The sequence below is a fragment of the Lithobates pipiens genome, unplaced genomic scaffold (genome assembly GCF_037356315.1).
Source record: "Lithobates pipiens isolate NorthernLeopardFrog02 unplaced genomic scaffold, aLitPip1_a1.2 Scaffold_22, whole genome shotgun sequence".
Classification (NCBI taxonomy): Eukaryota; Metazoa; Chordata; class Amphibia; order Anura; family Ranidae; genus Lithobates; species Lithobates pipiens.
The window spans coordinates 231,546,535-231,568,933 of record NW_027507784.1 but is presented as its reverse complement, the minus strand read 5'-3'; the positions used below and the strand labels follow the sequence as shown (position 1 = coordinate 231,568,933).

The 22,399-nt window shown below is 45.6% G+C and overlaps 1 protein-coding gene across 6 annotated transcripts in view; it reads right to left on the bottom strand.

Annotated features, from left to right (window-relative positions):
* SNX29 (sorting nexin 29) overlaps positions 1–22,399 on the bottom strand; it is a 1,823,105-nt gene that overhangs the window by 888,445 nt on the left and 912,261 nt on the right. For all 6 annotated transcript variants that reach the window (XM_077448905.1, XM_077448908.1, XM_077448906.1 and 3 more), the window contains one exon: positions 13,117–13,180. In XM_077448905.1, coding sequence (XP_077305031.1) covers positions 13,117–13,180 — 64 coding nt within the window. The remainder of the gene's footprint in view (positions 1–13,116; positions 13,181–22,399) is intronic.

Here is a 22,399-nt window from a genome sequence, read left to right as displayed (position 1 = left end):
ACAACTGACACTCATGCACCATGCATGAATACACATTTTTACATTCATGAAGATCCCTGCCTCTTTGGAACTCGGAGGTCACACAAAGTAATTCCTCTGTAAGAGAATCTAGGTTGAAAGCCACGGCAGCCATCTTAAAATTCCTGGTAACCAACAATCCACACTAGTAGCCAATTGGAATGGGTAAATATACCATATTGATAAGTATATGTTTATCATCTATTCTATGTTCTCTTAAATATAGATTTTTTTGAATATTCTATTATTATTTTTTTCAACTTTATATTCTTTATTGAGTATTATAGAGAGTTACAAGTACAATTAACATTGTACGTCGAACAGCGACGTCAATACATAACATATACAATGGTTTCAATGTTTAGAACTGTTACATGTATACATCAGTAGGTAGTATAATTCCAAAAAAAGGAAAAAAGGGTAAGTAGTATGTCCCGTGATATTGTAAAAGGAAATCCCACCGGTGTAGCACCCCGTAGGGAATCATTAGTGTCACACCGATGGGAGACCCGCCTCAGATGTCGTTAGACTTAAGTGTCTTTTCATTTGAGAGATATTGGTAAGGAGGGTAATCCAAGGAACAAGGAAAGGATGGTATCTAGTATTGCTCGGTCAAGAAATCAGGATTTGGTCCAAAAGTTAACATCGTGGAGTACTGGTCACAGCTGAGTTTCACTTTATCCAGGGTTGCCAATTTGCAGCGGTTTTAGAGGACCAACCACTGCCAATTGACAACACGGACTCGTAGCTATAATGTAGAGCCACTATATCTGTCACTTGCGCTACAGTGAGAGGAGTGTCCAATCTCCAGTGTCTAGTGATATTGAGCCTGGCAGCAAGTAGTATATGCGTGGTGATACATCTCATGTTGTGAGGAAGTTGAACGATGGTCAAATTGAGTATAGCCAATGCAGGGGTCTGGGGTACAGTGCAATTGGAAATTGAGTATATGAGATGGAAGACATCAGACCAGTACTGTGTTAGATTGGGGCAAGCCCATAGGATGTGGAGTAGGTTTCCGGTTTCTGATTTGCATCGCCAACAGATATTAGTGGAGTGGGGATCGAAGGACGCTAATCTAGTTGGGGTAAGGTAATACCTTAATGAAATTTTTTGCATGAGTTCCCATAATGCTGCACATTTTGTATATTTGTAGGTAACATTTATTGCTAACTGCCACTGGTTGTCCGTGTACGAGTGTGCGAAATCTGTCTCCCATTTATGATGGGGGGCCAGTTTAAGGAAGGTGTTTTTGTGTTGTAGAAGGTTATAAAAGTGAGTTATGCCTTTAATATTTGAAGTTGTATTATTGAGAAACTTCCAAGTCTTGGGGGGAATTGTATACAACGGGGAGGGTATATTAGATAAGCAATGACCGATGTGCAGGTAAGTAAAGTTCTCTGAGCTGGGAAGATTATATTCAGTTTGTAGTTGGGAGAAGGGTTTGAGGTGATGGTTTTGGTACAATTGTTGGAGATTCTGAATACCTTTGAAGGACCAGAGGGAAGTCGGTAAGTCAGGTGTTAAATGAGTAAGCGTTTCAAAAGGGATAGTAAAGTTGGGGGAAGGTGCTTCGGGGAGTCTGTTAACTAGTCTACGCCATGCCAGGGCCGACGCCTTTATAGTCGGGGATATGTAGGTCGGGATGGTAGTACCCAGAGGTATACTGAGCAGCCAGTATTTTAAATCAGAATTGGTAAATGTTTGTCGTTCTATCTGGGCCCAGGGAGTGAATGGTTGTGGGCAGATCCAGTGAGGAAGTTGGGCTAGTATGGCTGCTGAGTGGTAGTCTTTGAAATCTATGGAGCCTATTCCGCCCACTGTTTTGTGTTTAATGAGATGTGAGTGTGCACACCGGGGTTTTTTCCCCTTCCAGAGGTATTTATTGTATATTGTTTGTAAGGAACGGAAGAATGTAGTAGGGAGAGGGATAGGAAGTGTGCGGAAGAAATAGAGGATTTGGGGGAGGCAGATCATTTTGAAGGCGGCGAGTTTTCCAGTCCATGAAAGTTCATGTTTTGCTAAGTTCTGTGATACCTGTTGGATGTTGTGTAAGAGTGGAGGGAAATTGACCGCATAGAGATGTTTTAGGGATCTTGGTAGATGGATGTCAAGATATGGGATGTGAGCAGTTGCCCATTGAAATGGATATTGTATTTGCAGGAGATTTTTCGTGGTGGCATCAATATTGATATCAAGTATAAGGGATTTGGACTCATTTACTTTGTAAAGTGAGACCGAACTAAACCATTTAAGTAGTCTTTGAACCTCAGCCAGGGAAGAAGTCGGGTTCGTAAGACTCAGGATGACATCATCTGCAAACAAGCAAATTTTATGGGAGATTGGGCCAATTGTTATTCCAGTGATAGTAGAGAGTATATGTTCGGCCAGGGGTTCCATAACTAAGTTGAACATAAGGGGTGATAGGGGGCAACCCTGTCGGGTACCATTGGTGATGAGAAATGGACGGGATGGCATTCCTTCCGTGAAGACTTGTGCTTCCGGGGTGGTGTATAATGCCATGATGGCATTCAATATATGTCCTGTAAGACCAAATTTTTTCAAAACTGAGGTAAGATAGGGCCAGTGAACTCTATCGAATGCCTTCTCTGCATCCAGAGAGAGAAGCAGAGAAGGCGTTCCTGTTGATTCTGCTTGATGAATTAAGTTGAGCATTCTTCTGGTGGCATCGGGGGCTTGTCTACCTTTGGTGAAACCTGTCTGATCTTGGTGAATGAGTATGGGCATGATGTGAATTAATCTGCGGGCTATAGTTTTGGCGTATATTTTCAGATCTTGATTTAGTAGTGAAATTGGGCGGAAGTTTTGGGGGGCATTCAGTTCTTTCCCTGGTTTAGGTATAGTTATCACAAATGCTTTTAAGTATTCTTTATTAAAAGTAGAAGAGGAGGCAACGTTGTTAAAGAGTTCAGTCAAATGGGGGACTAGAATTGAAGCAAATTGTTTAAAGTATTCTCCAGTGAGTCCGTCTGGGCCTGGAGATTTGCATTTTAATAGTATCCAAAATTTCTTGATCGGTGAAGGGGGGGGGGGAGTTCAGTCAATTGTTCGGCAGTCAATATGGGGAGGTCTAGATTTCGAAGGAAATTGTCGATATTGGTTTGCGAAGGTTGTGGGGTAGAGGGGTCTTGTGCAAGGTTATACAGGTCGCTATAGTAGGAACTAAAGGCGTCAGCAATGTCCTGGGGGTCGCTAAGGGTAGATTTGGTATGGGGGTGAGTCAGATGGGTAATTTTGGTCTTAAGACGTCTTCCCTTTATGTGTTGCGCTAGTTTCTTGCCTGCCTTATTAGAGGTTGAGTATGTGGTTGCTTTCACTTTCCTCTGGAGGTATTCATAAGAGTGGAGCAAAAAGGTCCTAAGTTTCTGACGTAGGGTCAATAATTGGTCTGTCAATATGTAGCTAGGGTCGGATTTATGTTTCAGTTCCAATGCAGTAATTTGGGCTGTTAATTCATCAAAACGTTGCGTCCTCTTTTTTTGTGGAGGGAGCCCAATTTTAAGAGTACCCCTCTTACGTATGCTTTATGGGCACTCCACACCACACCTGGGTCAGACACGGTGCCCTTGTTGATCTAGAAGTAATCGGTGATATGGGTCGAGATTTCTGATGTGTATTGATCGTTTTGGAGGAGGTAGTTGTTGGCTCTCCATAGGTGAGCAGTGGTGGTGGAATGGGAAGTATCGATAGAAATAGAGATAGGGGCGTGGTCTGACCAAGTCATGGTGTGGATTGCGGAATCTACAATTTTTTGCAAAGTCCACTTATCAGATAAAAACAGATCTATTCTCAAGTAAGAACGGTGTCTGGCAGAGAAAAATGTAAAGTCTCGTTCAGAGCTATGATGGCAGCGCCAGATGTCGTATAGGTCTTGATTTGAAATGAAGTCTCTTAGAGGTGACCCAAGCCTAGTAGCAGTAGACGTGGAATCCATCAGTGGATCTGGAGTCAAGTTAAAGTCACCGCACATTATGAATTGGTGTTTCTGGGCAGGTTTTGCGATTCGGAGTACCTTGTGGAGGAATCTCAGCTGGTGGGAGTTAGTGGCGTAAACATTAAGGAGCTTATAGGTTGTTCGATTGATGTTACAGGTGAGGATGAGGTATCTGCCCTCTGGGTCCGACGTGGCATTTAGAAGTTGGAAGTCAACAGTGTGTTTGACAGCAATCATAACTCCTCTAGATTTGGTGGCATGAGTGGCATGGAAGACATGGGGGAATAAGTGGTTTTTACAGAGTGGGGTATCCACTGGCAGTAGGTGGGTCTCTTGTACACAAATAATGTCACTACGGAGGTCAGAGGCAGTTCTCCACAGTGAGTGGCGTTTGGCTGGATGGTTTAAACCGTTGGCGTTAAGAGACACAATGGTGAGTGGCATCATGTGTAGGAGATGGTGAACAAGTAGTGGGATAGGATAGTTGAATCACTCACGGTTAGGTGGACTCTGCACTGAACGTGAAACCTAAAATCATAAAATGGCCGATTAGTAGTAGGTGAGGCAGCATTAGGATTTGTTAAAGTCAAGGTTTCTATTGGGCCCAGATTGAGCTCTTTGATGGTTGGCCGAGGCGGGGGGTTCAATCAGGCCACCCCAGGAGTGGAGGAGATTAAGACCCTTGTCAAGCGCACCGATCACATGTGTGTGACCATTTTTGGCAATGAGGAGTGTGGCTGGATAGCGCCATTTGTAGGGGATTTTGTGGTTTTGTAGCAACTTGGTGATTGGGTTGAGATGCCTTCTCATTTGTAAGGTATATTTGGAGAGATCCGGAAACAATTGGATTCCTGTATAAGGAGACGGTAAAGGAGATTTTTCTTTCATGCCTAGTAGTACTCTTTCTTTCACGTGGTAGAAATGGATCCGCATGAGCACGTCTGTAGGGACCAAGGCTGCTAAGTGGGGTGGTTTGTCTATTCTGTGAATACGGTCAATGATCAAGTCGCGTGGGGGTATGTCTGGCAATATAGCGCGGATAAGCTCTTTGGCGTAGCGTGGCAGATCAGTAGGGGGGACATTTTCAGGGACCCCTCGCAATTTGAGATTGTTCCTGCGAGACCTGTCCTCGAGGTCGGCCAGCTTGGCTTTTATCCAGGAATGTTCTTCTTTTAGGTCCTCACAGGTATCAATTATGTCATTGACTGTAGTGGAGCAGTCAGCCATTGCTGTTTCTGTTTTAGTCACTCTGTCAGATAAGGAGTGTATATCAGAGGTTATTTTAGAGAACATTGAGGAGAGATCAGTCATTAAGGAAGACTGGAGGGATAGGAGCATCTCCTTTAGGGTAGTGTCCAGCACTGGCTAGCCCGCTGTGGGAAAGGCAGCCATGGAGGACTGTAGGGCCTGTCCAGAAAACAAGGGAACTGAAGCCTGGGACTCAATTTGAGGGTGGGGAGGCCGCTGCGGTGGCGTGTCTAGTCGCACTTTGGCTTTGGCTGGGCTGTCCAGTAAGGGGTCGGGTGCCTGATCAAGGGGGGGTGAGGAGGGGGTACCTGTGTCCAAGGTGTCCATCGCTGGAGCGTCTGGAAGATCTGTATAGGCCGTGCTTCGTGCGGCCCGTTCAGCGCCATTTTGACTAGGCGCGGGACGCTCCGCCGGCTTATATGCAAACTCAGTGAGTTTCTGAGGTTTGCGATCGGTGAGTCTCTTCCGAGATGAGCTCATCGTTTTCTCTGATCGTTACCGAGTGGGATAGCCGCGGATGGGTCAACGATGTCGGCCTGTGTCGTGAGGTAAAAGCTCCCGGCTGACGAGCTGAGGAATTAGGAGTCCATCTTCGTTCCCAGCTAGCCACGCCCCCTGAATATTCTATTATTGAAAATATTTCTCCCGAATCAATAACCGCCTTTTAGATCTTTCTCTAAATTTAATTTTTTATTATAAATTTCTTTTTGCATACATGGCAATTTTATTGACAAACTAATGTCTAATTTATTTCACATTGTTAACCACTTACTTACCTGCAGTATAGTAACGGTTGGACGTGTGAAATACAGACATTCTGTTTAATTGTCAATTATCAAAAGGTTATTGATTCTACCGAGAAGTGATAATGGTGATGATTAAGTCCAAAGTACGACACTCCCATTTTGAGAGTATTTCCATTAATTGTCAAATGATCAAGTAATGCAATCTGTATGTTAATTTCATGTAAATATTTGTTTTCTGTCAACCAATAAATGTAACTATTTTGTACGATCACTCGTCTCCGTGAATACGTTTCACATGTATAGACTGTGTCATATAGATTGATTCTGTATCTTAAAAATATCTTCGTTAAAAATTACTTAATAAATATTGTGCAAGAAAATGTCCTTAAAAAGCACAACAGGTGGTAGTGGAAGGCAGTGTAATGGGAGGAGGGTTAGTGAAGGGCAGTATAATGGGAGGGGGGCAGTGGAGGACAGTATAATGGGAGGGGTGCAGTATAATGGGGGTAGTGGAGGGCAGTATGGGGGGACTGTACAGCATGACTGGAGGAGCAGTGTATGAGAGGGAGCAGAGTGACCATGAGCGGGATGGTTGGGAGGTATGGTGCACCATTTAGGAGATATTTACTATATATGCAGCCGATGACGTCAATAGCGCATGCACTCTGAAGGAACAGCCACCTGAGCCCTTTCTTCAGAACCCTGTGCTGTAAACGCTCACCCGAACATGTGCGGGAGTGAAATCATTGCGGCTCAGGCCAGTCACACAGTTGGAGTTCGCAGACTCGGAAGGAAGACAGGTGAAGATGGAAGCGGCCTCCAGTGATGCGCTGTCATTTGTCTTCAGGTAAGTTTCACATAATATGCTACTATGCAATGCATACTAGCACATTATAGCTTTACCTTGCAAATCAGGAAAAAAAAGTCAACTAGCACTTTACTACTGCTTTAAGCAGAAGTGACTCATTAAATATAATGTAGCTGCATAGTGGGTGAGGCTGAATAAAGACACCAGTCCATACTGCATGTGTGTGTTTATGTTGCTACCAATTTCCATACCCCTGTGTGTTGTGTTAAGAAACACATCTAAAATGTTTGTGAATTTATCTACGCTCCCGGCTGACATCATTACACAGTTTAAAATTGAACAGCTGCTCATCCAATTAGTGTATAAAGTACCTCTGCGCCAACCACCTTGACAAGGGGAATAGGGGGATGCTGCAAACACTGAAGGGAGCTTCACCTACTCCCTGAGCAATATCGATTAAGTGGTTTTAGTGTTGTGCAAATGGGGGAATACAAGAAAGGAGGGGAGAGGGAGGGGGAGGGGGGGGGGAAGGGGGAGAAAGAGAGGGAAGGAGAAAAGAAAAAGGGGAAGGGGAAGAAAGGGCAGGGAGGGGGAAGGGGAACAGATGAGTATGCAGGTAAAGGATAAAAGGGTAAAGGTCAAAAAGTGCTAGTGTAAAATTATATGTGTCTGGGTGTGCACAAATCCTTGTTCGGTACGTGCTAAACTAAAATAAATGTTAGAGAGTGGCAATCAAATATAGATTCTGATAGAGTGCCATACAAATAAAAACACACAGTAATGGATGAATGCCTGAAACAATAGACATACAAATCGTGGGTGCTGTGCAAAACTGCAATAAAATATGCTGACAATAAATGAATATATAACTTAAGGTGATAGTCCAAAATATATGACTAAAAGTGTACAGTGAGAATAATCACATAAGCACAATCCCATGTGACATGCCAAGTGGAAAAAACACAGATATCAATCAATCCAATATAACAAAATGCATGTTCCATGCGGTGTTTATAAAGTGCCAAGTGAAAAAAATACAGATAACAATCAATCCAATATAACACAATGCATATTCCATGCGGTGTTTATAAAGTGCAAATAGTGCTAGCAGCTAAAAAACGTTACAACACAGGTGAAATGATAAACACATAAAAATAAGGTGCTGGTAATCAGTCTGGGATATTCAGTCCTGTGGACGTGCTGTGTTCTAAGGGGAAGCACTAGCTTTGAACTTCAGTGATCCATGCAGGCATACATGTGCAGTGACTTAATCCTCCTATTTATCCAATACGTGGATGGATGTGCCCTTACCTCACGGCTGTGAGGTTACAGCCTTAATAGTATAGGTGGGTAACTGGCTCCTGTTCCTGGGATAGGTATGCCTCACGGCTGTGAGGTTACAGCCTTAATAGTATAGGTGGGTAACTGGCTCCTGTTCCTGGGATAGGTATGCCTCACAAGATAAAGAGATAATGTCCCATAGTGTAGTAGTTTCAACCAATTGGATTTTATTTAAGTATAGTGACAGGGTACTCACATTCTGAGTGAATAAAAACTGCAGTAATAGAGCAACAAGCAGAGTAACGAACGGTGCGTTCCAATGTCCTTCCTAGTGTCTCTCTCACTTCCTTCCTTGCGCATTCGTCACCGTCACGTGACTTCTTCAGGGAAAATGAAATGATTTAGCGGCGTTTTACCACGTTTTACCACGTTTTACCGCGTTTGCGTCTAGAAGCGTTTAGTTAAGCTAACATCATAGACCCTCCCCCAGCTCAAAAAAACAGTATTATTAACTATTTCAGCAATTTTGTGAGACCAGAGTGAGTAGCAGCAGCTGTGAGAGCTGCAGTGTACTTGTATTTAGCGTGTCACATGCCACGGCACCTGCCACAAGTTGTGGATTGTCCACTTGCCACGTGACTTGCCACATCACCTGCCACGTCACTTGCCACGTCACCTTCCACAAGTTTTGGATTGTCCACTTGCCACGTCACTTGCCACAAGTTGTGAATTGTCCACTTGCCACGTGACTTGCCACATCACCTGCCACGTCACTTGCCACGTCACCTGCCACAAGTTTTGGATTGTCCACTTGCCACGTCACTTGCCACGTCACTTGCCACAAGTTGGGGATTGTCCACTTGCCACATCACCTGCCACGTCACCTGCCACAAGTTGTGGATTGTCCACTTGCCACGTCACTTGCCACATCACCTGCCACCTCACTTGCCACGAGATGTGGATTGTCCACTTTCCACATCATCTGCCATGCCACCTGCCACAAGCTGTGGATTGTCCACTTGCCACGTCACCAGCCACATCACCTGCCACAAGTTGTGGATTGTCCACTTGCCACGTGACTTGCCACATCACCTGCCACGTCACTTGCCACATCACCTGCCACAAGTTGTGGATTGTCCAACTGCCACATCACCTGCCACAAGTTGTGGATTGTCCACTTGCCACGTGACTTGCCACATCACCTGCCACGTCACTTGCCACATCACCTGCCACAAGTTGTGGATTGTCTACTTGCCACGTCACTTGCCACATCACCTGCCATGTCACTTGCCACGTCACCTGCCACAAGTTGTGGATTGTCCACTTGCCACATCACCAGCCACATCACCTGCCACAAGTTGTGGATTGTCCACTTGCCACGTGACTTGCCACATCACCTGCCACGTCACTTGCCACATCACCTGCCACAAGTTGTGGATTGTCCAACTGCCACGTCACCTGCCACAAGTTGTGGATTGTCCACTTGCCACGTCACTTGCCACATCACCTGCCACGTCACTTGCCACATCACCTGCCACAAGTTGTGGAATGTCTACTTGCCATGTCACTTGCCACATCACCTGCCACGTCACTTGCCACGTCACCTGCCACAAGTTGTGGATTGTCCACTTGCCACATCACCAGCCACATCACCTGCCACAAGTTGTGGATTGTCCACTTGCCACGTGACTTGCCACATCACCTGCCACGTCACTTGCCACATCACCTGCCACAAGTTGTGGATTGTCCAACTGCCACGTCACCTGCCACAAGTTGTGGATTGTCCACTTGCCACGTGACTTGCCACATCACCTGCCACGTCACTTGCCACATCACCTGCCACAAGTTGTGGATTGTCCAACTGCCACGTCACCTGCCACAAGTTGTGGATTGTCCACTTGCCACGTGACTTGCCACATCACCTGCCACGTCACTTGCCACGTCACCTGCCACAAGTTTTGGATTGTCCACTTGCCACGTCACTTGCCACGTCACTTGCCACAAGTTGGGGATTGTCCACTTGCCACATCACCTGCCACGTCACCTGCCACAAGTTGTGGATTGTCCACTTGCCACGTCACTTGCCACATCACCTGCCACGTCACTTGCCACGAGATGTGGATTGTCCACTTTCCACGTCATCTGCCATGCCACCTGCCACAAGCTGTGGATTGTCCACTTGCCACATCACCAGCCACATCACCTGCCACAAGTTGTGGATTGTCCACTTGCCACGTCACTTGCCACATCACCTGCCACGTCACTTGCCACATCACCTGCCACAAGTTGTGGATTGTCTACTTGCCACGTCACTTGCCACATCACCTGCCATGTCACTTGCCACGTCACCTGCCACAAGTTGTGGATTGTCCACTTGCCACGTCACCTGCCGCAAGTTGTGGATTGTCCACTTGCCACGTCACTTGCCACGTCACCTGCCACAAGTTGGGGATTGTCCACATCACCTGCCACGTCACTTGCCACATCACCTGCCACAAGTTGTGGATTGTCCACTTGCCACGTCACTTGCCACATCACCTGCCACGTCACTTGCCACAAGATGTGGATTGTCCACTTTCCATGTCACCTGCCATGCCACCTGCCACAAGTTGTGGATTGTCCACTTGCCACGTCACCAGCCACATCACCTGCCACAAGTTGTGGATTTCCACTTGCCACGTGACTTGCTACATCACCTGCCACATCACTTGCCACGTCACCTGTCACAAGTTGTGGATTGTCCACTTGCCACATCACTTGCCACCTGCCATGTCACTTGCCACAAGCTGTGGATTGTCCACTTGCCACGTCACTTGCCACGTCACCTGCCACGTCACTTGCCACGTCACCTGCCACAAGTTTTGGATTGTCCACTTGCCACGTCAGCTGCCACGTCACTTGCCACAAGATGTGGATTGTCCACTTGTCACATCACCTGCCACATCACTTGCCATGCCACCTGCCATAAGTTGTGGATTGTCCACTTGCCACGTCACCAGCCACATCACCTGCCACAAGTTGTGGATTTCCACTTGCCACGTGACTTGCCACATCACCTGCCACATCACTTGCCACGTCACCTGTCACAAGTTGTGGATTGTCCACTTGCTACATCACTTGCCACCTGCCATGTCACTTGCCACAAGTTGTGGATTGTCCACTTGCCACGTCACTTGCCACCTGCCATGTCACTTGCCACAAGTTGTGGATTGTCCACTTGCAATTGCAATTGTTTAAAATATTTTTCTAATGGTTTTTCATCATTTGCAATCATTTTTGAGATTTTTAATGTAAAAAAAAGGTCACCTTTAAAAACACATATAAACGCAAACGCGGCTAAACGCGGGTGCCGCGTTTAGCCGCGTTTTGCGTCTGAAACGTGGACATTTTTGCTTCTGAACGCATTTTTTTGCTTCTGGAAAAACGAGATTAAACGCAACTGCATAAAAACGGAAAAAAACGAGACTGTGTGCATGGACACATAGGATAACATTGAATGAGTTCAGGGGCAGTTGAAAAAACTGTCCAACTGCATCTGAACGCGCGTTTAACTGCGTCTCGTGTGCATGAGGCCTTAAAATGTTCTTCTGTACACAAAGCAGATTTCACAAGATGTTCACACTAGCTCTAAAACATGTAAGAACCAATATTTACTTTCCCATTTTCGAATAAACTGCACTAGAAGAATAATAACTGGGATATTATTGGTTGTTACATGCAGCAAAGCTTGTTTTAAAGTTTAAATTCAGAAAGATGTTTTTTGTGGGCATTGTCAAGAAGAAATAGCCACTTTATTGGGAATCATTAGGAAAATGCCCCTTACAGTGGTGGTCAGTAGGAAGGATGCCCCCCATTACATTGGGGGTTAGAATGCCACCCTTACAGTTAGCGATCATTGATGTTATGCTACTGAGTCTTCCAAGTGCAGATGAACCTTGAAATATGAAGGCATCATCAGATAAAATGTAAATTAACACAGTTCAAGGAACCCCAGCAAGTTCTGGAGAAACCCTGGTTGAGAATGGCTGTTCTAAGTCATTAAACAATGTAATTTTTCTCAAAAGCACCCATTTACTTGTAATTGGGAACAATTTGTCTGTTAATGGCATGGCTGGATCTAGTCCTTCTTATGTGGGAGTGCAGTAAAAAAGGTAGAGGATTTTGAGATCAGCAGGGCAGTGTATAGTGGTCAGTAGGGCAGTGTACTGAGGATCAGTAAGACAGAGGATAAGGCCATTAGTTTGTAGGGCAGTATGTAGAGCTCACAAGGCCAGAGAATGGGGAACAGCAGGGCTGAGGAAAGGAGGTCAAGAAGGGCAGTGTACAGGGGTCAGCAGGACATATAACAGGGGTCAGTAGGGTAGAGGACAGGGGGTCAGTAGGGTAGTTGACAAGGGGTCAGTAGGGTAGAGGACAAGGGGTCAGTAGGGTAGAGGACAAGGGATCAGCAGGGCAGGGTACAGGGGGGTCAAATCCCCCCAATTCCCCCTTAGCCAAAATCCCCTCTACCCAAATTTCCCTTTCCAGCACAAATAGCTTCCCATTTCCCCCCCTCCACAAACCTCTCATCCCAAGAGCAAATGACTGTCACCCCCTCCCCTTCCCCCACTGTGTCCCCAGTACAATCCCCTCTCCCCAAAACGTACATGTGGAAAATTTATAAAGAGCCAGGAGGCCAGGAGCCAGGAGCTGGAGTGCTCCTCCATGTAGCAGATGACACAGGATTGCTCTTACATCAGACTGGACACACAGTCTGATTACCCATCCCATATGTCCTCCAAGGACTGCTCATCTCCTGGCAGCAGGAAATATGGATAGTCCAATGTAAGAGTGATTCTGTGTCATCTGCTATATGGAGGAGCCGCATTATGACAAGAGGAGGAGAGCACAGCACCGTCTGCACCTTCTACAGACTCTCTCCTCTCTGCTGCTGTCACTTCTATCTGAACAATTTCACCTTAGTTCACATCAATAAGTAAACAATCACCGCAGATTTGCTAGCAGCAGTGATATAAAAAACTGTGCAACACAAACAATTAGCATTTCCATTAAGCACATACATGTTTTTCTCTTGTAATTCATCGTTTCTGTTCTTCAAAATAACAGAAGACTGCCGAAGTTCACCTAGAAAAAATAAACATAACACAAAATTAATAAAACTTGCACAATATAAACCTGCCTTTTAAGAATATGAAATAAAAAAAAAAAGCAACCAGGAAAATAAATAAAATGTTCTGTTTTCTTATATGCATATAGGCTCCAAAAAAGATATTGTTTCCCAAACTGTTTAAGTTTTGCTTATTGCTATGTGTTTACCTAGGGACTAGGGATGAGCCGAACACCCCCCATCCCCCCCCCCCCCCCGGGTTCCGTTCACACCAGAACTTTCAAACGGACCGAAAATGAGTGCGAAATTTAGAACCCCATTGAAGTCTATGGGACTAGAACGTTCAAAATAAAAATTGCTAATTTTAATGGTTACTATGAAAGATATTGTCCTAAAAAGGGTTTGGGGACCAGGCTCCTTCCCCAGGGGACATGGGTCAATGCTTACATTTTTTTTAAAAACTGATGTTTTTTCAGGAGCACTGACTTTAATGATGATTAAAGTGAAAAAAAAAAATGTGAAATATTCCTTTAAATATTGTAGCTGGGGGGTGTCTAAAGTATGCCTGTGAAGTGCCACGTGTTTTCCGTGTTTAGAACAGTCACCGCATCAAAATAACATTTAACAGAAAAAAAGTCATTTAAAACTGCTTGCAGTTTTAATGTAATCTCTGGTTCCAATATGGATAAAAATCATTGAGAAAAATTACATGGGTAGCCCCCCTGCCCATTACCAGCCCCTTTGGGTCTTGTACAGATATTAAGAGGAACCCCGTACCCAAATAAAAAAAAGGAAAGGCGTGGGGCCCCCAGGCCCTATATACTCAGAACAGCAGTATACAGGCGGTGCAAACAAGACAGGGACTGTGTAGGTTTGTTGTGTTAAGTAGAATCTGTTTGTAATTTTGAACTGGTACATTTTTAAAGTGTAGCTCCAGTCAAAAAATCAATTTTTAAGCTTTTTGGAAAACATAGGGAAGGGTTATCACCCCTGTATAATTTTTTTTTGCCATCCGTATTTTTTCATCTCACTTCCTGTTGTCTCCTTCCATTTGCAAGTAGGAGACATTTGTAAGTTGGATGTTTGAAAGTAGGGGCCTGCCCCATATGCTCTGCAGAAATGGGGGCCTAAGGTGTTGGCGTTGCCACAACACTGTAAGCCCTCTGTGATGGAGATTTTGAAATATAATATTTATAGCAAGACGCTCCATGGGAGCCATTGTGAGAACTTTCTAATTAACTTACAATTTCCCCCTGTTTTGGGCACATGTATGTGTATGTATGTGTGTGTATATATATATATATATATATATATATATATATATATATATATTGTACAGGACGCCGTGGCTGGGTCCTGGAAGGACGCTATATTTCCCCTCTGTTTGGGTTGTGGTCTCTTTAAGGGAATAAAATTGATTAACCCACCTGTTAAGGAAGTGTCTTTAAAAAACAAGACAGGAAGTGGTAGATGGGTGTGGAGGAGTGGAGAAGACATGGTGGATGGTGTATAGTGTTTATTTTGGGTTGCAGCAACTGAAGTGGACAGCAGTGTCCTGTTTGGAAGGCTCCTGGCAGGGGAAGCTACCTGCCATGAAGATCAAGCTCTGCTTTTGATAAAGACAGCTATTCTGGACTTTGCAAGTCGGTGAGACTACAAACCTTTTTCCTTTTGTTTTTGGCTGTTGTAAAGCTATTTAAGTTTAATAAACCCTTTGTTGTGTGAAAAGCCTGTGTCCTGCGATCTACCTGGTCCCCCGAACATTACAAGTGGTGCTCGAATGCGGGCAGGACAAAGTAACAGGCGTTTTTCTTGCTATTTTTTTTTGCATTGGATTTGAACTGACATTTAAAGGGACAGTACAGTGAATTTATGTCCTGGGTTAAAGCTGCACAACTGTTGAAAGCTGAAACAATGGAGGAGCTAATTAAACAGCTGTCCTTAGCTAATATACAAGCGCAGACTCGCCATGAGGAAGCTAATCAGCGCTTAGCAACCCAGCTGGAGGTACAAAAAACGCACCAAAACGAGTTGGTGGCCCAGTTAGCAGCCCAGCTAGCGACCCAACAAGGGGTTATGCAGGCTCAGATGGCGGCCTTAAAAGAAGCAGTGCAGCAGCTTTCTCAGGGCCGTGAACAAGTGGCCGTTGCCCCTGGCAACCAGGTGACCATAAGGGCAAGCCATTTTTTGCAGAAGTTGTCCCTGAGTGATGACGTAGAGGCATTTCTGGCAACATTTGAGAGGACGGCAGAGAGAGAAGGGTGGCCCCAGGACCAGTGGGCCGGCTTAATTGCTCCTTTCCTCACTGGAGATCCTCAAAAAGCCTATTTTGACCTACCACCAGTAGATGCTAAAGATTATCAAAAACTAAAGGCAGAAATACTGGCTCGGTTGGGGGTGACTACGGCTGTTCGGGCCCAACGAGTGCACCAATGGAAGTATCGTTCAAACCGGCCACCGCGATCTCAAATGCATGACCTGGTGCAACTAGTAAAAAAATGGCTGCAGCCCGAAGTGTTGTCTGGCCCCCAAATTGTGGAGCGGGTCGTGCTGGACCGATACTTAAGGTCACTGCCAGACGACCTTCAACGGTGGGTCAGCCATGGAGACCCCAAAACCTTGAACCGCCTTGTCGAGATGGTGGAACGATATACAGTGGTGGAGGATCTGCTTGGCCCCACCAAGCGTCAATGGCCCAGTCTGCCACGGCCTTTCCGACCAACTGCCGCCCTTCGAAAGGATGTCCCCAGGAGCCCTGGAACCAACACCCCGGAAGGCAAAGAGACACACCCGTTACCCCCTCAGCGACCTGTTCCTGATCAGAGAGGAGGGGATGTACAATGTTGGCGATGTCATGCCTGGGGCCATACCCGGGCCCACTGCCCATTGCAGGAAGAACCCATGGAATGCGGGGTTCTTCGGAGGGGGTCTTTTTATGCCCATAAAGCATGTACAACACATCTTGACCTTGGAGAGGGAAAGTTTGAGTGTGAAGTCCAAGTGAACCACCACCCTGCACAGGCTTTGCTGGACTCTGGAAGCATGGTAACCCTGGTTCACCCTAGAGTAATTGGGAAGATCGGTCCGGTAAGCAAAATTTTGCGGGTCGTGTGCATTCATGGGGACACTAGAGAGTACCCTCTCATCTCGGTGTCCATCTCCACAGCATGTGGCACTGGTACTCAAGAGGTGGGCGTGGTAAAGAACTTGGTACATGACGTTATCATAGGACGTGACTGTCCGTTATTTGCAAAACTTTGGAGACAAGGAGAACTATCTGAAAGGTCCAGAGACTGGGAAGAAACTAGTCCCTCTGTTCCTGTTGTTGAGGGTAATAACCCTGAGATGCCACATGTTCGTAATATGGACCCAGTTGATAAAAACGCCAAGACTTTGGTTAATAATGATGAAAATAGTGCTGATACTGTTAAGGATGTCAATATGTGGGGTTCTCAGACCTACCTGAACACTGAGGGGGGGGGAACTTTCCCCGCTTCAGATTATGCTGGGGGAAGAGGATGAGGAAATGGCCTCTACCCCTGACTTGACAGATTTGGGTGTTCCCCAGGGGGCATTTGGTACTGCCCAAATGCAGGACCCCACTTTGGCCAGGGCACGGGAACAGGTTGTAGTAATAAATGGGGAGCCCCAAGAGCCAGGTGCTAATGAGCGTGGCCACATTTTTCAATATGTAATGAATTGCTTTATCGGGTCACTAAAGAGAGAGAAAATGTGGTAGAACAATTATTGGTACCCCAACAGTATAGACGCAAGGTCCTGGACCTGGCCCATGATGATGTTTTAGGGGGACACCTGGGAGTTGAAAAGACAGAGGCAAGGATCGCCGACTGGTTTTACTGGCCAGGCTTGAAAGCAGAGGTAAGGAGATACTGTACCTCTTGTCCCACCTGTCAGTTGACCGCTCCGGCGACCCATTTCCGGAGCCCGTTGGTCCCTCTGCCCATAATTGAGGTCCCATTCGAGAGGATAGCCATGGATATAGTGGGTCCCTTGGTAAAGTCGGCTCGAGGTCATTCTTACATACTGGTGATCCTCGACTATGCCACTCGATATCCTGAGGCGCTACCCCTGCGGAATACCTCCTCTAAGGCCGCGTACACACGGGCGGACTGTTCGCCCAACTTTGTCCGTCCAACAGTTTCGGCGGACAGTCCGCTCAAACTTAGCATGGACGGACATGCCCACACACGACGAACGAACAGTTTGCTGAAACCGTGCGCGATGACGTTTCGACACGTACGACGGATCGAAAATTTCGACGTCCAATACACTGCAATGCAACCTTCCGACGTGGAAATCCTTTCTGAGCATGCGCGAGACTTAGTTGGCCGAACAAGCCTACACACGAGCGAACAGTCCGCTGAAACCTTGTTTCAGCGGACAGTTTTTCGGAATTTCCGTAAGACCTTGTTCGTCCAACTGTCCGCTGAAACTGTCCGCTGAACGCCCACACACGAGCGGACTGTCCGCTGAAACACTGTTCAGTGGACAAAGTTGGGCGAACAGTCCGCCCGTGTGTACGCGGCCTAAGGCTATTGCACGGGAGTTATTCCAGTTGTTTACACGGACAGGTTTTCCCAAGGAAATTCTCACAGACCAGGGCACCCCGTTTATGTCGAAGGTTATGGCTGATGTATGCAAACTGTTCCGGATTAAACAGCTGCGCACATCGGTCTACCATCCCCAAACAGATGGATTAGTAGAACGTTTTAATAAGACCCTTAAGTCTATGCTCAAGAGAGTGGTACAAAGGGATGGGAAAGACTGGGACTGCCTGTTACCAGCTCTCCTGTTTGCTATCCGAGAAGTGCCCCAGGCCTCCACTGGGTTTTCGCCCTTTGAATTGGTATATGGGCGGAGACCTCGTGGATTACTGGACTTTGTTAAAGAAGAATGGGAAAGTGAACCAATTCAGCAAAAAAGTGTTCTTGAATATGTCTCTCAAATGCAGGAGAGGATCCAAACTGTGATGCCGCTAGTTAAGGAACATTTACAAAAAGCCCAGGAGGCTCAACGACGGGTCTATAATAGGGCAGCCAAAATTAGGAACTTCCAAGTGGGGGATCGAGTAGCAGTGTTGATTCCCACTGTGGAAAGTAAGTTCTTGGCCAGATGGCAAGGCCCTTTTCGAGGTTGTAGAAAAAGTGGGAGAGGTAAATTATAGAGTCCACCAGCCAGGCAAGAGGAAACCCTTCCAGATATATCATGTAAACGTGTTAAAGCCCTGGACAGACAGGGAACCAGTGACCTCCCTGGCTAGTACAAAACTTGAGCCTCGGTTTGGGGTGGAGAGTGTGCAAGTAGCAAATACCCTGTCTAAAACCCAAAGTCAGCAGGCAAAGGAGTTCTTGCAGAGAAATAAAGAAAAATTTTCAGACTTGCCAGGGCTCACTAGTGTCATAGAGCATGATATTGTCACAGAACCAGGAGTCAAAGTTTTTGTCCGGCCCTACCGCATCCCAGAGGCTCAAAGGAAGGCTGTTTCAGAGGAAGTAAAAAAGATGTTAGACCTAGGGATTATTGAGGAATCGCAGAGTGAGTGGTCGAGCCCGATTGTGTTGGTGCCGAAGCCCAACGGGACTCTGCGATTTTGCAATGATTTCCGGAAACTTAATGAAGTTTCCCGGTTTGATGCCTACCCCATGCCCCGGGTAGATGAGCTTATCGAGAGACTAGGTCCAGCCAGGTATATCACTACGTTAGACCTTACCAAGGGGTATTGGCAAATACCGTTGACTAAGGATGCTAGAGAGAAAACTGCTTTTTCTACCCCAGAGGGGAGTTTTCAGTACAAAAGGATGCCTTTTGGATTGCAAACTGCTCCAGCCACGTTCCAGAGAGCAATGGATGGGATTTTACGACCTCACCGGAAGTATGCCTCAGTATACTTGGACGATATAGTCATTTTTAGCAAAGACTGGGAATCGCATTTGCCCAAAGTGCAGGCAGTGCTGGACTCTCTTTGGAAGGAGGGGTTTACAATAAACCCTGAAAAATGTGCTTTGGGAATGGAGGAGGTGAAATACCTGGGTTATATCGTGGGTAGAGGGGTAGTGAAACCGCAGGTGAACAAGATAGAGGCTATACAGAATTGGCCCCGCCCCCTCGCAAAAAAGCAGGTACGTGCATTCCTGGGCATGGTGGGATACTACAGGAGGTTTGTACCCAACTTTGCCACGTTGGCGGCTCCGTTGACCGATCTGACTAAGGGTCGGAAATCGGTCATGGTGGAGTGGAATGCAGACGCTGAGAAGGCTTTTTTGGAGCTCAAGTCGGCGCTGTGCCAACACCCTGTCCTGGTAGCACCTAATTTTTCAAAAGAGTTTGTTGTTCAGACTGATGCTTCCGATGTAGGATTGGGAGCGGTGTTGTCACAGGTTATTCATGGCGAGGAACACCCGATAGTCTTCCTCAGCAGGAAGTTAACACCAGCGGAGAAAAACTATGCCATAATTGAACGAGAGTGTCTGGCCATTAAGTGGGCTCTGGAATCCCTCAGATATTACCTTTTGGGGAGGAAGTTTAGGTTGATTTCTGACCATGCCCCTTTAACATGGCTGAGACAGGGAAAGGGGACTAATGCTAGGGTTACCCGGTGGTTCCTGGCACTCCAGGAATTTAAATTTGTAGTGGAGCATAGGCCCGGGAGACTGCATCAAAATGCAGATGCCCTCTCACGAGTCCATTGTTTGAGCTCCACTGTTGCCTCCACCTCCTTGGCGTTGGGGCACAGGGGGGGGGGGGGGATATGTACAGGACGCCGTGGCTGGGTCCTGGAAGGACGCTATATTTCCCCTCTGTTTGGGTTGTGGTCTCTTTAAGGGAATAAAATTGATTAACCCACCTGTTAAGGAAGTGTCTTTAAAAAACAAGACAGGAAGTGGTAGATGGGTGTGGAGGAGTGGAGAAGACATGGTGGATGGTGTATGGTGTTTATTTTGGGTTGCAGCAACTGAAGTGGACAGCAGTGTCCTGTTTGGAAGGCTCCTGGCAGGGGAAGCTACCTGCCATCAAGATCAAGCTCTGCTTTTGGTAAAGACAGCTATTCTGGACTTTGCAAGTCGGTGAGACTACAAACCTTTTTCCTTTTGTTTTTGGCTGCTGTAAAGCTATTTATTTAAGTTTAATAAACCCTTTGTTGTGTGAAAAGCCTGTGTCCTGCGATCTACCTGGTCCCCCGAACATTACAATATATATATATATATATATATATATATATATATATATATATATATATATATATATAATTATATAATTTGCAACATGTATACTAGAATATTTACTATTCTTGGTATCTCAAACACACAAACCTGTTGGTCTGCTGTCTGCATAGTAACGAAGTTACCCTATTGTTCATAGAGATGGCCATTTCAGATATAGTGCCTCTTCCTGTGTCACAAGTCCTTGAAATGCTAATTTATGTTGTATCAAAGAGGGCTGATGGTTGTAAATCAAGAGATAATTAAACCGGTCTTATGTCGGAACTGGCAGGGTCAGAGATCAAAGGAAGTTGCTCATAAAGGCATCGGAAGTTTGAAGCTTAACTGGGCTTGAAATTATAACCAATCTGAATTGGAGGCAACTTTGAACCAATGAGGTGACCCTGAGTTCTGATTGGTAGGCATGAGGTTTTCTAACCACATAAATCTAGTCCCTAGAGATGCCAAATCGCTCTCTCTCTCTCTCTCTCTTAAACTCTCATGGACTGGACACGTAAGATTCCTGTGTAATGTATTTTCCTTATCTCTCTTCATCTTGCTGGGCTGCACTTTTGCAAAAATGGTAACATAGGGAAAAACTAGATACTGTGTCTGTATTATTATTATTATTATGTCTCTTTTCTTTTCTGTAACCCTGTCTACCATAGGACTTTGCCTTAATATAATATTAATCTTGTGAAAGGATGTGTATGACCATTATAGCAATATTTGGTAACATCACTGTTTTTAAGGTTGTATCCTCCACATTATATGGGGTACTCCTGTAACGTTTCTTTTCTGTACTATAGTATGTTTAAATAAATTAGATTGTATCCTTTTCGCACATGTATCATTCGTTCTTAATTTCATGGTTTGATTCATTTAGATAAAAGGTTTTTAATCACTTATTTTATGTATAGGTAAGTATACAAGTGAGCTAGGCAAAATGAGCCATAACACCTCAAAGTGACTCTTGGTGGGCGCTGGAGCACCCTGCTGTGGACGTTTATATCAAGAATTGTAATTATATACCATTGTTGACAGTGGTAGACAAATTGGGCCTTTGGTGGTTGTGGTGGTGCTGGTGCCACAACACCTACAGTTACTCACAGTTACTCTTGGTGGGAGCAGGAACTGGCCCTGCTGTGAAATATTATATCAATAATTGTAATTACATGCCCCTGTTAAACAGGTGCTGAAAAATTGGGCCTTAGGCACTGCTTGCTGGTGCCACGACACTGCAACCTCTCCCATATACTCTAGTTGGAGTGCAGGAATGAGATCTGCTGCAAAGCATTGCATCAAAAATTGTATTACCTGCCCCTGTTAAACAGGGGCTGAAAAATTGGGCCTTGGGCACTGGTGCTGGTGCCATGATACTGCAACCTCTCCCATATACTCTAGTTGGAGTGCAGGAATGAGCTCTGCTGCAAAGCATTGCATCAAAAATTGTAATTACATGCCCTTGTTACAGAGGGGCTGAAAAATTGGGCCTTAGGCACTGTTGCCACGACACTGCAACCTCTCCCATATTCTCTATTTGGAGTGCACAAATGAGCCCTGCTGCAAAGCATTGCATCAAAAATTGTAATTACACGCCCCTGTTAAACAGAGGCTTAAAAATTGGGCTGGTGGCATCACCCAGAACCAAAAATGTTCTTCCAATATATCAGCAGGATCATTGAGGAGGAAGAGGATAGTCAGTCAACATAACAGGACAGTCACTCAGCATCAGCATAGGCAGTCTTGAAGGGATGTGACATTTAAAAAAATATATATATATATTCGGTTACATCAGCTTTAGGTGCTTGGTAGTTGGTGGTAATCCAAGACTGATTCATCTTTATGAAGGTGAGTCGATCAACCGAGTCGGTGGACAGGCGCATCCTGTGATCGGTAACAAAGCCACCAGCAGCACCGAGGATGCATTCCGAAAGAACGCTGGATGCAGGACAGGCCAGTAGCTTAATTGCATACTGTGCAAGCTCTGGCTAGTGATCTATCCTCAAGACCCAG